The sequence below is a fragment of the Rhineura floridana genome, chromosome 10 (assembly GCF_030035675.1).
Source record: "Rhineura floridana isolate rRhiFlo1 chromosome 10, rRhiFlo1.hap2, whole genome shotgun sequence".
Taxonomy (NCBI): Eukaryota; Metazoa; Chordata; class Lepidosauria; order Squamata; family Rhineuridae; genus Rhineura; species Rhineura floridana.
This window is the reverse complement of record NC_084489.1, coordinates 10,837,409-10,854,928: the sequence shown is the minus strand read 5'-3', so window position 1 is coordinate 10,854,928 and position 17,520 is coordinate 10,837,409. Positions and strand designations below refer to the sequence as shown.

The window sequence follows — 17,520 nt, the reverse complement described above, 5'->3', positions numbered from 1 at the left end:
GGGTATTTATGCCCCCAATGAAGATAAAACAAGGTTTTATACAAGACTTATGGAAAAATTGTCAGAGCTTTCATATGAGCATTGGTGTGTCATGGGTGACTGGAATGGGGTAATCTCACCAAAAATTGATAGGCTTTCTGAAAAAAATATCAAAGAGACACAAGGTAAATTACCGAAGATTTGTTTTGAACTCATGGAACATTTAGAATTGGTGGATACCTGGAGATATATAAATGATAACGCAAAGGAATTTACTTATTTTTCAGAAAGACATAAAACATTTTCGAGGATTGATATGATTTGGATGTCTAAAATTTTAGCGAAGGATATCTTTAAAATGGATATATTACCAAAAACTTTTTCGGATCACAATCCCGTGATATTAACTTTAAAAAAAAAAAATCTTGGATTTAGATGGAGACTAAATGAATCTTTATTACAGAATGATAAAGTAGTACAAGAATGTAAGAAGAAATTAAAAGAGTTCTTTGAATATAATTTATATAAAGGAACAAGTGAAAATATTGTTTGGGATACAAGTAAGGCATTTATGAGGGGATACTTTATTAAATGTAACTCTGAATTAAAAAAAAAGAAACAACAGAAAATGCAATTAATTTTGGAAGAAATAAAACAAAAAGAGGAAGAATTGAAAAAGAATCCAGCTAAAGTTTCTATTGTAAATCAAATTAAAATGTTACAGAAGCAAGTATCAATGTTGACAGTCAGAGAAATTGAAAGGAAATTAAATTTTGCTAAACAAAGGACTTTTGAATTTGCAAATAAACCTGGGAAATGGTTAGCATACAAGTTAAGAAAAGAACGTCAAAAAAACATTATTTTAAAGATACAAGAAGGAGACGAGATGCTCACAGATAATGTAAAAATTAAAAAGATTTTCCATCAATATTACTCAACATTATACAAGTGTCAAGAAATTCCATCTGAAAAAATAGAAGAGTACTTATCCAAACAGAATTTGCCTAAAATTACAGATTTTCAGAGACAAGTTATTAATGGCCCTATTACGTCAAGAGAGATATCTGAAGCTATAAATAAAATTAAATTAGGAAAGGCACCAGGACCAGATGGGTTATCTGCAATGTATTATAAATGTTTGGAGGAAGAACTCTTGTTACCCCTACAGTCTACAATGAATTCTATTTTGCAAGAGGGAAAGATACCCGATAGTTGGAAAAATGCTAATATAACATTAATACCTAAAGAGGACCAAGATTTAACTAAAACAAAAAATTATCGGCCAATATCTCTATTGAACAATGACTATAAAATTTTTACAATGATCTTGGCTGAAAGATTGAAAATAATATTGCAACAATTTATTCAGGAAGATCAATCAGGGTTTCTACCTAAAAGACAATTACGTGACAACGTCAGGAATGTTTTGAATGTGTTGGAATATTTAGAACAACGAAATGATAAACAAGCAGCTTTGATTTTTTTAGATGCTGAAAAAGCGTTTGATAATTTGAATTGGAAATTTATGTTCCAGGTTTTGGAGCAAATGGATTTTGGAGACAACTTTATAAAATGGATTAGATCGATTTATACATCACAGAAGGCCCAGATAATTGTTAATGGAGACTTAACGGATTCATGTGAAATACAAAAGGGTACAAGACAGGGATGTCCATTATCTCCCCTTTTATTTATTTTGGTTTTAGAAGTGCTGCTTAGAGATATAAGGCAAGATAAAAGGATTTCGGGTTTGAAAATAAAAAAAGAAGAATATAAATTGAGAGCATTTGCTGATGATTTGATAATTGTATTAGAAAACCCTTTGGAAGGAATTCATATATTGATGGATAAATTAAAAGAATTTGGACCGTTAGCAGGATTTAAGATCAACAATCAAAAAACAAAGATGTTGGTGAAAAATTTAACTTTAAGTGAACAGAAAGAGTTAATGGACAAGACAGATTTTACAATAGAAAAAAAGTTGAAGTATCTAGGTATTATTATGACAAATAAAAACTCAAAGTTGTTCCATAACAACTATGAAAAATTATGGACAGAGATTAAGAAAGACTTGCTAAGATGGGATAAATTACAACTGTCATTAATGGGTAGAATATCTGTGATAAAAATGAATGTATTACCGAGAATGATGTTTTTGTTCCAAACAATACCTGTAATATCCTCTGATTTACCTTTTAAACAATGGCAAAAAGATATTTCTAAATTTGTATGGCAAGGAAAAAAACCAAGAGTTAAATTTAAATTACTTCAAGATGCTAAAGAAAGAGGAGGACTGGGATTACCAAATTTGAGACTTTATTTTGCTGCCTGCTGTTTAGTCTGGATAAAGGAATGGATTTTATTGAGGAATAAAAGACTATTGGATTTGGAAGGCCATAACTTGAAGTGGGGATGGCACGGATATCTATGGTATGACAAAGTAAAAGTAAACGTAGACTTTAACAATCATTTTATAAGACGTCCTCTGTTGAAAATATGGAATAGATATAAACCAAGGTTTTTTTCGAAAATACCATTATGTGTCTCAAGTCAAGAAGCGTTTTATAGAAGAGAAATGACTGGAAAAGAGAAATGGTTAACTTATCAAGACCTATTAGAAAATGTACATGGAGAATACACAATGAAAGAGAGAGAACAACTGATAAAGGAAGGATATAGTTTTCATTGGTTTGCTTATTTACAATTGTTAGAAAGATATAAAATGGATAAGAAAATGTATGGGTTTGAAATAAGTAAATCTGATTTTGAAATAGGTTTGTGTACAAATGATGAAAACATAATTGCGAAAATGTATAAACTTTTACTGAAAATGGATATGGAGGAAGAACAAGTAAAAGAGTGCATGGTAAAGTGGGCAAAAAATTTTGGTTATAACATACAAATGGATCAATGGGAAAATATGTGGAAAAAAGGCTTGAAATTTACATTATGTTATAATCTTAAAGAAAATTTTTATAAAATGATGTACCGTTGGTACATGACTCCAGAAAAGCTGTCAAAAATGTATAGTAATGTCTCTAATGTTTGTTGGAAATGTAATCAACAAGAAGGATCTTTTTATCATATGTGGTGGTCATGTAAAAAGGCAAAATTATTCTGGGCACAGATAGGCAGGAAGATGCAAAAAATTTTAAAAATAAATATTCAGTCAAAACCAGAATTTTTTTTATTGGGCTTTATGGATAAACAAATAGAAAAGAAATATGGAAGAATAATATTATATATGATTACGGCAGCAAGATTATTATATGCACAAAAGTGGAAAATGGAATCAATACCAACAATGGAAGAATGGCTATTGAAATTAATGGACTTAGTAGAAATGGATAAATTGACGTGTTTACTTAGAGAAAAATCGACAGATACATTCCTTAAGGATTGGAAGCCTCTCTTAGACTTTTTGTCAAAAGATCAAAATAAAATGATGATACTGGGATTTGATGATTAATTAAGACAGCTTATGGAGAAAAGGGACTATGTATGTATATATATTAAGGGACAGGTTTGATGTATATTATATACTTATAGCTGATTTGTGACAAATCGGAAGTCAACCATTTTATTTTCATTTTTTGTTGTAATATTGTTATGTTTTTTCTTACTTTGTTTTGTTTGTTTTTGGAAAAATTTGAATAAAAATTATATATAAAAAAAAAAGAAATATACATGTCATAATACATCATTATTTATTTATTTATTAAATTTATATCCTGGCCTTCCTCCCAGAAGGAGTCAAGGGCAGCAAACAAAACTCTCTAGAACATCTTAAAATCATCTTAAAAACTTAAAGACTTTAAAATATATTAAAATAAAACATCTTTAAAAAAAGCTTTTATCCATCAGATCTCATGGATGGAATAGATAGATGCTTCTCCTGTATTCTCTTTGTCCCTCACTCCAGCAGGAGTTGAGGGTAGTGTGAGCTGTAAAGCCTTGCCTTTTATATACTTTTGTATCCCATGGTCTTATCAGCTGCTGTCTGTCTGTTGTGCTTCTCCATGCCTTCTCCTAGAGACAACTAGTTTACCTAAATGTCTGCAGACTCCCTGGAAAGTCTGCTTGCCCTGTCTCCAGGTGTCAGGCATGCCATATTTTATTTATTTATTTATTATTTGATTTATATCCCACCCTTCCTCCCAGCAGAAGCCCAGGGCAGCAAACAAAAGCACCAAAAACACTTTAAAACATCATAAAAACAGACTTTAGAATACATTAAAACAAAACATCTTTAAAAACATTTTTTAAAAGCTGTGAAGACACCTTAAAAAAGAAAAAGGTTAAAAACATATTGCTTTTTAAAAAAAGGTTTAAAAAACATATTAAAAAGCAATTCCAACAGAGATGCAGACTGGGATAAGGTCTCAACTTAAAAGGCTTGTTGAAAGAGGAAAGTCTTCAATAGGCGCTGAAAAGATAAGAGATGGCACCTGTCTAATATTTAAGGGGAGGACATTCCACAGGGTAGGTGCTGCCACACTAAAGGTCCGTTTCCTATGTTGTGCAGAACGGACCTCCTGATAAGATGGTATCTGCAGGAGCTTCTCACCTGCAGAGCGCAGTGATCGACTGGGTATATAAGGGATAAGATGGTCTTTCAAGTATCCTGGTCCTGAACTGTATAGGGCTTTGTACACCAAAACTAGAACCTTGAACTTGACCCGGTACCAAATGGGCAGCCAGTGCAATTCTTTCAGTAGTGGGGTGACATGTTGGCGATACCCTGCTCCAGTGAGCAGTCTCGCCGCCACATTTTGCACCAGCTGCAGCTTCCGGACCAACCTCAAGGGCAGCCCCACATAGAGCGCATTACAATAATCCAGCCTGGAGGTGATCAGTGCATGGACAACAGTGGTCAGGCTATCCTGGTCCAGAAACTGTTGCAGCTGTCTTACCAGCCAAAGCTGGTAAAAGGCACTCCTAGTCACTGAAGTCACCTGGGCCTCTAGTGACAAAGATGGATCCATCCAGAAGCACCTACGGACCTGCTCTTTCAGAGGGAGTACAACCCCATCCAAAGCAGGCAACTGACCAATTATGTGAACTTGGGAACCACCAACCCTCAGCGCCTCAGTCTTGCTAGGATTCAGACCCAGTTTACTGGCCCTCATCCAGCCCACCACTGAGTCCAGGCAGCAGTCCAGGGCTTGCACGGCGTCTCCCGATTCAGATGTTACAGAGAAATAGAGCCAGGTATCGTCAGTGTACTGCTGACATCTTGCTCCAAATCTCCTGATGACCGCTCCCCAGGGCTTCATATAGATGTTAAACACCAGAGGGGACAAGATGGTACCCTGCGGCACTCCACAGCACAACTGCCAGGGGGCTGAAAGACAATCACCCAATGCTATTTTCTGAAAACAACCTTAGAGATAGGATCAGAACCACTGTAAAACAGTGCCTCCAATACCCATCTCACCAAGTTGGCCCAGAAGGATACCATGGTCAATGGTATCAAAAGCCACTGAGAGATCAAGTAAGAGTAACAGGGTCACATTCCCCCTGTCCTTCTTCCGATAAAGGTCATCCATCACAGCGACCAAGGTCAATTCAGTCCCATAACCAGGCCTGAACCCAGACTGGAACGGGTCAAGATAACCTGTTTCATCTAAGAGTACTTGCGATTGCTGCACCACAACCCTCTCAATCACCTTTCCTAAGAAGGGGGTATTTGCGACTGGTCAGTAGTTGTCGCAGACCAATGGGTCCATGGTGGGCTTTTTCAGGAGTGGTTGGATCACTGCCTCTTTCAGGGTGGCTGGAACCACTCCCTCCCACAACAATGCGTTGACCACACCCTGGATCCACTCGGTCAAACCCCCTCGGCAAGCTTTAATAAGCCAAGAAGGGCAAGGGTCAAGAGGATATGTTGCTGGTCACATCATCACAAGCACCATGTCTATCTCATCAGGCCGCATCAACTGAAACCGTTCCCAAGAAGTTACAGCAGACATTGCACTGGACACCTCATTGGGGACTGCAGTAGATGTGGAGGAGGCATCAAGACTGCTACGGAGGCGAGCAACTTTACCCTCGAAGTGCCTTGCAAACAATTCACAGTGGGCCTCCAAAGGGTCTAAAATTCCATTTCCTGGAGTTGATGTCAACAGACCCCTGACAATATGGAAAAGCTCCACTGGACAGCTGCTTGAGGATGCGATGGAGGCAGAGAAGTGGGCCTTCTTCGCCACCCTCACCTCCACACAGTTATGTTTTACTCGTGCTTGATCAGCCTCACAGCATGACGTTCGCCACTTGCGCTCTAGCTGTCGACCAGCCTGTTTCATTGCCCTTAGCTTACTGGTGTACCAAGGTGCAAACCGGGCTCCATGGGGGCAACCGTGTCAAGAGCCCGACATGCCTTGCTATTCCATAGTGTGACAAGGGTTAAACAGGGTCATTGCAGCCGCAAAACTTCACCAGGGAGTGGGCTGACCATGACAATGGGGTGACATCCACCACCACCCCGCATCTCCAGACCACCCCTTCCTCCATCTGGAGCAAAAACCAAGACAAGTGTGTGCCCTACCCTATGCATCGGACAGTGACAACTTGAGACAGCCCCATGGTTGTCATGGAGGCCATGAAGTCCCAAGCCAGAACAATGGAGGCAGCCTCAGCATGGACATTGAAATCACCCAGCACTATCGTTCTGGGCTCCTCCAATACCACAGCTGAAATGGCCTCCGCCAGCTCGGTCAGAGAAGCTGCTGGGCAGCAGGGTGGATGGCACACCAGCAGCAACCCTAGTTTCCTGTCTCCTTGGCCCGACACCAGGTGCAGGCACTCACAGCCAGCTCCAAGACAGAGTGGTTTCCTCGTAACAGAGATGGACCACAGCAACCCCTCCCCCCATCCCTGCAGCCTGTGCTAGTGTTGCACTGAGTATCCAGGTGGGCAAAGCTGGGTCAGATCAACTCCTCCCAGCTCATCCACACAGGTCTCGGTAATGCACACCAAATCGGCACCTTCATCCACGATCAAATCATGGATGATGGATCAACAAGCCTTTTAAATTGAGACCTTATCCCAGTCTGCGTCTGTTGGAATTGCTTTTTAATATTTTTTTAAACCTTTCTTAATACGTTTTTAACCTTTTTTTTCCTTTTTTTAAAAGATGTCTTCAAAGCTTTTTTTAAAAAAAGTTTTTAAAGATGTTTTGTTTTAATGTATTTTAAAGTCTGTTTTTATGATGTTTTAAAGTGTTTTTAGTACTTTTGTTTGCCACCCTGGGCTCCTGCTGGAAGGAAGGGTGGGATATAAATCATATAATAAATAATAAATAAATAATGAGTGTGGTCTTATTGTGTACCAATCTGGCGTTAAACAACACCACACACAGGCCAATGGACACAGCAGATGAACAACGAGGAACCCATCCATGAGAGGAGTGGGAGGGAGGAACAAGGCGTAGATAGTCTTGCCCTCGTCTTCTATGGTAATTCACCCCCCATGCGTATACATGATCACTGAAATTGGGGTGGTATCACCCATGTCCCTCCTTAGTAAGACTCCTCTTAAACACCTGATATGAACCCAACAAGAGCCCACCAACAAAACCTACTTGAGCCAATTATCCCAGTAGACCTCTGCGAGAATTGGGAACAGTCAGACCCACTCAATATTTGTCACACAGGGCACATCTACTCCCCTCTGTCTCACACCCAGGGAGGGCTAGCCTTCTGCCAGTTACAGACTCTCACTCTGATGGCATCTGGACACTTTCTCCTATCATTCAGTTCACTGCACAGGCTCTGACCCTGCGCAGGAACTACACATAAGCCATATGCCCTCTCTACTACCAATCTCCTCCAGATTGGTTGGAAGGAAGGAAGGAAGGAAGGAGTGCTCTAGCCCTCGGCACTCCCTCAGGGGCTCCCCAAGGAGCAATGCCCTTTGGTGGTGACCCCGCCAGTGGCAGTCCCGCCACCCAAAGGCAGCCGGGCTTTTATGCCTCCTGACCCAGCCAGGAGCTGATGTAAGAGGCTGCACAATTAACTGCGGCCTCTCTCTGGAGCCAGGGTCAGGCAAGGGCTCCCAGTCCTTGCAGCACTTACCGGGGACTTCCGCTATCTCAAAAGACAGCAACCCAGAGCAGCAAGCAGCAAGTACCCAGATGCTGATACTCACTCTCAGGGCAGGTCTTCTTCAGTCCCCCTAGTGCTGCAGCTGTTCCCCATATACATACATATAAGGAGCTTCCTTGGTGATGTAAGTGAGAATTCATTGGCTGGCTGCCCTGACTTCTTATCACTTTGTACTTTGCTCTTATAGAAAATTACTGCTTTACTCAGGAGGGAGGGCCAAAGTCCATTTTTTAAAAGAATCTTTTTTATTCTTTGCAACTTTGCAAGATACATACAGTGAAATAAGCAGACTATATCGGCTATTTCAGCAATTCTTAAACATAGTTATGCCCAATATTGGGGCTGGCCCATTAGAGCCCCTCAAACGCAAGGTTACTGACTGCACTTACAAACTGTTTTTCTACTGCAAGTATTGAAAACATTCTACACAACATATAACACAGATAACAATAATGAAAAGTATAGATTAACTTAGCATGTTAGACTGTGACTACTTTTTCTGAGTGTCTGAATAGGCTTCTAGAGGGCATTTAATCTACACTTGCCACCTTGCTGTCTCACTGATATGGAATCAATTCTGCAACTACTTAATCAGAGGTCTAAATGTCTTCACCACATAGCTATTTCAGGAAAGTCAGGATATAAATGTGATAATAATTAAAAAAAAACTATAGTAAGATTAGTAATGCAGCTATAGGAGTCATGGTTGTGTCTAGGGATGGGGAACCTTTTGTCATCAAGAAAGGGTCAGATCCATGGCAGAGCCATCTGCTTTGCTGCGTCCCAGGCTCAATCTTTGGCATCTCTAGATAGGACTGAGAAGGCCGCCTTGTCTGAAACCCTGGAGAGCCACTGCCATTCTGCGTAGACAATACAGAACTAGATAGACCAATGGCCTGATTTGGTATAGGGCATCTTCCTATGTTCCAGATGTTGCTCCCACCATCTCTGACTGTCTGGTGAAGCCAAGCTGGTTGGGGCTGATGGGAGTTACAAGTCCAATAACATCTGGAGGGCCACAGGTTCCCCCTTCCTGATTATATAGTTGAATTCACTAACTTGCATCCTCACCTATCTATCAGGATTGTTGTGAGGATAAACTGGGATTATCCCAGTTCACCACTAAAAATGTATGAGATGTCCTGAAGTTAAGTAAACAGCCTTTGCCAGCGACTGGAGCAACCTGTTCAGGCCCTGACTCACCTGTGAAGGAGTCGTCACATTTATTTCCGGAACAAAATTGTCATCAAATAAGCTGATGATATTCTCCTGTTGTAGGTCTTTTGTTGGTGTAAGTTTAGGTAGTGGTGGGACTGGGGGTCCTTTTCTCAGCTAAACAAAAACAAAATGTTGGAAGTATAATTTTAAAATAAAGATTCCACTAAGTTGATTTGGGGCATAGATAAAATGAACATAAATTTGTCAATATTTCAAGGTTGGTGCTGATCAATCCTGCATCATTTTGACTTTAAGATATTGCCAACTTCAAATATTCTTCAAATATTGGTGTTCCTGTGTTCTAAGAGTGGCAGACCCAACCAAGAAGTCATAATTTGGAGATTCAATAGGATTGATTTAATTTTTCTTCCAACACCTGTACAGTAGGGCCCCACAGTGGGTTAGGTTCCAGACCCCCGCTGAAAAGTGAAAATCGCCAAAAAGTGGAACACTGACAATAAAATGGCACCTGAGGCCCGAAAAATGCCAAAAAAGCGGAACAAGTGCCGTATGAGTGGGGCCCTACTGTAACTGAAAACTGCAGTATTAGCAGAACGCCAAGAAGCGGGGCTCTACTGTATTTGTGCAAGTTTGAACACATTTTGAACAAGTAGGTACTTTAATAAATATTATCATTTCACGTATTTTATGCCTCTCAAATTGAAAAAGTAAAAAAGGATGCACCAGCTGGAAATTAAAGCAGACCAATTAACCACAGTGGCCTGATTTGCACAACATGGTAAGCCAAACTATGGTTTTGTTCCTCCCTAGTCCCTTTTGCCTCCACACTGTGCTGCACTAAGCTAACCTAAAACTTGGCTACAGAGTTTAATCACAAGCCTGGGTTCAGGCTAAGCCAAATCTTAGCGCAGTACCACAGCAAAACGAGGCCAAGGAGGAGAAAAGCAACTGTGGGCTCCTCTCTGGCAGCCCACACCTTCACACAGTCCTGGTAAGCCATAGTTTGGCTTATCATGTTGTGTAAACCAGGATATGATATATTATAGAATTACACAAAATTACAAATCTCTGGTGGTCAAACACCTGCTAGCTAATATTTTGTATTTTGTAGGAATTTGTATATTCTGTATTTTGATAATTAATGAACTTTGAAAAATATGTAAGTAGATCTGGAGTCCAATTTAACCAATATGGTAATATGAGTATTAATGGGTATATACTTTAGATCCTAACTGTGCAATCCCATGCATGTTCTTTTTTCTTCCTGTGTTTTTTTCTTTTTCACATTCTGAGAAACACAGTGGCAATAAAAGACTGTGGATTGAGAAGAGGAAGAGGTCATTTTTTCATTGATTCCTCCTTTCTGCAGCAACTGGTGCCCTTGAAAATCTGCTCTGAAAATTTAGGGTCCTTTTGAATATCATAGGAGGCGGGGGGGGGAAGACTGAATGCAGAATCAGTTAGAATTGCCTCCCCTTTCCTGTTTGCAGAAGCCTCTGCAGATTCAAAGCCACTCTCGTTCACGCAATGGGCCCTTCCATGAACAGGATGGCACCTTTGGATTCAGATTTATTTATTTAAGCAGATAGCTATTCTGCTTGATTGTAATAAAACCTTACAATTTTTTTTCTACACCTGTGATATGGAGTCTGGGGCTCTCCAGATGTTGTTGGCCTTCAAATTCCATCAGCCACAACCAACATAGTCAGTGGTCAGAGACGGTGAGAGTTGCAGCCCAGCAGCATTTGGAGGGCCAAAGGTTTCCCACCTCCATCCTACAGTTATTCAACTTAGAAATATACACTAAACTCTGAAGAAGTGAACACCTGATCTGACAATATACTTCTTTGTAGCAAGTGAATCAAAATCCTGCAAAAATATTAAACTAAACTGTAAGAGAATGACTAATCAAAGAAAGTCAATGGCAATATTTGACACTGGTAAAGTACAGTATTCTCGTATGTTGCATACTCTGGATCAGGTCAGAGCATTTTTAAAAATTCTCTCCAGCTGCAACAAGCATACTGTGCTGACACATTTCTTACAGACTAGAAGACAGCCAGGGACAAAAGAAATCAAACCACATTTACCCTTCAGGAAAGGAAATTATATTCCTTTTATATTGGGAGGGTAAAAATAGCCATGGTAAATCCACTGTTTGGATTTATGGCAGATGCAGCTGGCAGACTGTAATTCAGTCTTCAGAGATTTCACCACAGTAATAGTAAAGGACTAATAGTTCTTTTCTTTGAAAGGTAGTAAAGTAATTAAAACATTTTAGATTTTCTTTCGTTTTTTAAAAAAGGAACAAATACCGACACCCCCCTCAGGTAACCAGCTATCAGCTGGCATGCTGTAGGGTGGAGGAGGGTAGAAAGAGATTGGCAAATCCTGCCATCTCCTCTTCTTTCCACCATCCCTCATTGATGCCAGCACACCCATACCACTGCCTCGTTTCTTCCTGTTTAGACGGGGGGGGATCTCCAAAATGGTGTCAGCAGCACCTTGCACAAGATGGCACTTTGCCAGGTGCTCTAAGGACACTGGTGACATCTTATAGACTCTTTCCTGAGCAGCAAAGGAAGTGGAGGAGTAAGGGGTCAACAAAAATGGCTATCACACCAATTGGTGTGATGGTGAGGCTGAGGGCGGGGGACAAGTGGAGGACAAGGGTAAGTGGGTCACTGGAATCCAACATTTACCTCTCATTTAAGGAAGTGACAAGCCTAAGGCTGCCTCTAGATCCCCCCCCCTCCAAAATGATATTTAGGTAGGGACTGTGGTTCTATTCAGTCCAGTAGAAACTGGTTGCTAATGCCAAACTCTGAGAAGAACTGGCTAACTTTACTTCTTTTAGCTGGGTTTTGGTAGGTTTTTTATTTTTGGTATTTTTGCCAAACCTTCCCCTTAATTCTGCTCATACTACCTGTGAGGGAGATTTAGGCCGTGCTGGTGCTGGAGAAGGTGGTGCTGCCAATGTATGATTCGGACTAGCTTCAGGACTAAGTGGAGGTGAGGCCTCTTCAGGTGGCGATGGAGTTTTTGCAATGCGGAGTGGACCTGAATCACTAATAGAACGCAAAACACTATTTTACAAAAAATAAAACTGTTGGTTTAATATATACCACTTTTAAGCTCCCACACAACACATCCACAAAGTATATATATTTCCATTTACAATATTGATACATTTGGTTCATTATGTTATATGTAAAATGGATCAAATCCTGGAAACCAATCATATATTTGCCTAGATGTATAGGAACTCTGCTTTCCAGAATTCTAAAAATTCTCATTTTTTCCTTTATATTCTCCTCACTCACTTATTATCTCTTAAGGGCACAATGCTGCATTTGAAAATGAGGATTAAAGTTTCTTCCAGAAGACTTCAGGTATCAACTTAGCTTACAATCCATCCTCACTACTTCTACCCACACCCCTTTAGTAAGCCAAAATGGCTTGGGAAAGGAGAAGGAGCCTGGCCTGCCTTGCACAGAGATAAGAAACAGAGGGAGAAATGTCACTCTTTTTTTCCTTATTCAAAGTACTACTCTAGTGAGAAAAATCCTCACATTTCTTCCAAGCCCTCCAGGCTTGCTAGAGGACTGGAGGGAGAGGTGGAGGTCTTCTCCCTTGGTAGAAATCACTGGCAACAGATAGAAACGGCAGCCTCATCCCTGGTGAAGAGGCAAATGTTGTTGTTATGTGCCTTCAGGTCGATTACGACTTATGGTGACCGTATGAATCAGCTACCCACAAGAGCATCTGTTCAGGTCTGTGGCTTCCTTTATGGAATCAATCCATCTCTTGTTTGGCCTTCCTCTTTTTCTACTCCCTGCTGTTTTCCCCAGCATTATGGTCTTTTCTAGGGAATCCTGTCTTCTCATGATGTGTCCAAAGTAGGATAACCTCAGTTTCATCATTTTAGCTTCTAGTGACAGTTCTGGTTTAATTTGTTCTAACATCCAATTATTTCTCTTTTTCACGGTCCATGGTATCTGCAAAGCTCTCCTCCTCCAACACCACATTTCAAATGAGTTGATTTTTCTCTTATCTGCTTTTTTCACTGTCCAACTTTCACATCCATACATAGAGATCGAAAATACCATGGTCTGAATGATCCTGACTTTAGTGTTCAGTGATACATCTTTGCATTTGAGGACCTTTTCTAGTTCTTTCACAGCTGCCCTTCCCAGTTCTAGCCTTCTTCTGATTTCTTGACTATTGTCTCCATTTTGGTTAATAATTGTGCCAAGGTATTGATAATCCTTGACAAGTTCAATGTCCTCATTGTCAACTGTAAAGTTGCATAAATCTTCTGTTGTCATTACTTTAGTCTTCTTGACGTTCAGCTGTAGTCCTGCTTTTGTGCTTTCCTCTTTAACTTTCATCAGCATTCGTTTCAAATCATTACTAGTTTCTGCTAGTAGTATGGTATTGTCTGCGTATCTGAAATTATTGATATTTCTCTCTCCAGTTTTCACACCTCCTTCATCTTGGTCCAATCCCGCTTTCCATATGATATGTTCTGCATATAGATTAAACAAATAGGGTGATAAAACACACCCCTGTCTCACACCTTTTCCTATTGGGAACCAATCGGTTTCTCCATATTCTGTCCTTACAGTAGCCTCTTGTCCAGAGTATAGGCTGTGCATCAGGACAATCAGATGCTGTGGCACCCCCATTTCTTTGAAAGTATTCCATGATCTACACAATCAAAGGCTTTGCTGTAATCTATAAAACACAGGGTGATTTCCTTCTGAAATTCCTTGCTCCGTTCCATTATCCAATATATGTTTGCGATATGATCTCTGGTGCCTCTTCCCTTTCTAAATCCAGCTTGGACATCTGGCATTTCTTGCTCCATATATGGTAATAGCCTTTGTTGTAGAATCTTGAGCATTATTTTACTTGCATGGGATATTAAGGCAATAGTTTGATAATTTCTGCATTACCGGGGATCCCCTTTCTTTGGAATTGGGATGTACATTGAACGCTTCCAGTCTGTGGGCCATTGTTTTCTTTTCCATATTTGTTGACAATTTTTTGTCAAAATTTGGACAGATTCAGTCTCAGTAACTTGTAGCAACTCTATTGATATACCATCTGTTCCTGGTGATTTGTTTCTTCCAAATATTTTAAGAGCAGCTTTCACCTCATATTCTAAAATTTCTGGTTCTTCATCATATGGTTCCTCCTTGAATGAATCTGTCATCCTAGTATCTCTTTTATAGAGTTCTTCAGTGTATGGCTTCCATCTTCCTTTTATTTCATCTCGGTCAGTCAGTGTGTTCCCCTGTTGATTATTCAACATCCCTACTCTTGGTTTAAATTTCCCTTTCATTTCTCTAATCTTTTGGAATAGTGCTCTTGTTCTTCCCTTATTGTTGTATTGTAATAGTACTCTTGGTTTAAATTTCCCTTTAGGGCTCTTGTTCTTTTTTTGTTGTCCTCTTCTATTTCTATACTGTAACTGCTGTAATAGTTCTCTTTGTCCCTATGTGCCAGTCGCAGTATTATTGCATTTAGGGTTCTGACCATGTTTCTATCTCCTTTTGCTTTTGCTTTCCTTCTGTCTTGAACCATTTTAAGAGTTTTGTCAGTCATCCATTGAGGTTTTTCTCTCTTTTTAACTAGAGGTATTGTCTTTTTGCATTCCTCCCTGATAATGTCTCTGACTTCAGTCCATAGTTCTTCTGGTCAACTAAGTTTAAAGACTCAAATCTGTTCCTTATTTGATCTTTATATTCTTCTGAGATGTTATTTAAATTGTATTTTGGCTTAGTTCTTCTTTAGCTTTAGTCTGATTTTTGATATTACTAGTTCATGATCTGTACCACAGTCTTCTCCTGGTCTTGGTTTTGCAGAAAGTATGGAACTTCTCCATCTTGTGCTTCCAATTATATAGTCAATTTGATTCCTATATTGACCATTTGGTGATGTCCATGTGTACAGTCATCTTTTCAGTTGCTCAAAAAAGAATGTGTTTGCAAGATACCAATTATGGGCTTCACAGAATTCAATAAAAGTCTTTCTCCTGCTTTAATTCTATCTCCTAAGCCCCATTTCCCCACAATTCCTAGTTCTTCTCTGTTCCCTACTTTTGCATTCCAGTCCCCCACGATTATCAGAATATCTTGTTTTGGTGTGTGATCAATTTCTTCCCGTACTTCTACGTAAAATCTCTCCAGTTCCTCTTCTGCATTTGCTGTTGGAGCATAGACTTGGATGATGGTTATGTTAATAGGTTTCCCATTAAATCTCATTGATATCACTCGCTCAGACCTTGCGTTATAGCTCCTAATAGCTTTTGCTATATCACTTCTCACTATTAAAGCAACCCCGTTTCTTCTTAATTTCTCATTTCCTGCATACAATATTTTGTAGTTGCCTGATTGAAAATGTCCCATTCCTGTCCATTTTAATTCACTCACGCCAAGTATTGTAATGTTGATGCGTTCCATTTCTTGCTTGACAATTTCTAACTTTCCCTGGTTCATGCTTCTCACACTCCATGTTCCTATTGTGTACGTCGTACAACTCCAGACTCTCCATTTGCATCTGTGCGCATCAGCCACTGGGCTTCCATTCGGCTTTGACTAAGTGGCGTCATTAGTCACAGAGCTACTCGTACTTGTCCATTGTTCTTGCCCAGTAGCTCAGTGAGTGCCTTCTGACCTGGGGGTCTCATCTTCCAGCACTATCTCATGTTATATTTTGGATACTCTGTTCATAGGGCTTTCATGGTAAGAGGTATTCAGAGGTGGTTTACCATTGCCTTCCTCTGAGTTTGGATGCATCTTAGTCTGGTGTCTCAGCTTTGACCATTCCACCTTGGGTGCCCCTGCTAGGAGTCTAGCCTCTTGGTCTAGACCCCTGACGGCATTGCTCTCAGCTTTTTTGACACTCTCAAACCCCCTCACCACATTAAGGTGTTCATAACTGCAGGTTCCTAAGGGCAGAAAGCAGAACTAACTGAGATCGGCTCAGGAAGGTGTTTCACAGCTTCATTGGGCAAACTGAAGAGGCAAATATATTTGTTGAATCCTGGTTTCTTCCAACAATCTCATTTTCTGTATTCAGCATCTAAAACATTTGAGATATAATCCCATGTTTCAGGGGTATTCAAGTGATCTTTCCCACATGTTCATAGTGACTGAGAGCCAGTGTAGTGTAGTGGTTAAAGTGCTGGACTATGACTTGGAAGACCAGGGTTCAAATCCCCACACAGCCATGAAGCTCATTGGGTGACCTTGGGTCAGTCACTGCCTCTCAGCCTCAGGGGAAGGCAATGGTAAACCCCCTCTGAATACTGCTTATCATGAAAACCATATTCATAGGGTCACCATAATTCGGGATCGACTAGCCATGCCTTCTATGCACCATCATGCCCAATGGGCACATGTCCTGATAGTTGCATGTTTGTAATAAATACGAAGGGGCCCTAGGAGTTGCAAGTCTTTTGGAGCCCCTACTTATATATAACTGTAGGGGCATAAGGTTTACATTGGTGCCAGCATGTAGCTGATGCACATATTGACTTGCAGGGGGCATTGTTAGCAGGCATAACCCTGTTCTCTGTGTGGATGTCAACAATTATAGATGAATTTTTCAAATACCCCCCAAATAGATATATACTTTTCCACTTTTCATGTGAAGCTGATAATCAGCTTTAGGTGACTGTCATATGAAACAGTGCATTTCTGAGGGTTTTTTACATTGACAAAATTGATATGGGATTATTTGCTTCTAGATTTGAATGTTGATATCCACCAGAATATATTACAGCCATTATATGTTAACAAGGGACATCTTTAAATATAAAAAGTATTCAAACCATTGAGTGAGATCCTCTGTGACTACAGTATCATTGTCTAAATTGATGCTGCTAAGTAACAGAAGCTAAGGAACCCAAATCTAACAAACATTATGCCATCTAAGAATATCTAAGATCTATGATTTATGAAAGCTATAGTATTGTATTTTAAAGATGCATCCAGCTAATGCATCCTATAAGCATCCTAAATAAGATGAGACATGGCCTTCAGCACTTTTATGGAGAACAAAAATACTACATGATTGGCTAAACCCCAATCATGTTCTCTATATTAAAGCAAAGCAATATTCTTCTTAAACTAGGATACATCTTAGTATTCACTCACCACCTCGTTTTGTGAAAATATTTTTTTTTAAAAAGAAAGGAAGAGACATCAACACATTATTTCCTTTCTATTCTATTCTTTTTCAGGTTTTT

At 39.8% G+C, this 17,520-nt stretch overlaps 1 protein-coding gene across 1 annotated transcript in view; it reads right to left on the bottom strand.

The window, feature by feature from the left end:
* Window positions 1–17,520, bottom strand: part of AMPH (amphiphysin) — a 199,302-nt gene that overhangs the window by 39,117 nt on the left and 142,665 nt on the right. The window contains exons 13-14 of the mRNA XM_061585728.1: window positions 12,190–12,331; window positions 9,288–9,416 (exon numbers count right to left, since the gene is read on the bottom strand). Coding sequence (XP_061441712.1) covers window positions 9,288–9,416; window positions 12,190–12,331 — 271 coding nt within the window. The remainder of the gene's footprint in view (window positions 1–9,287; window positions 9,417–12,189; window positions 12,332–17,520) is intronic.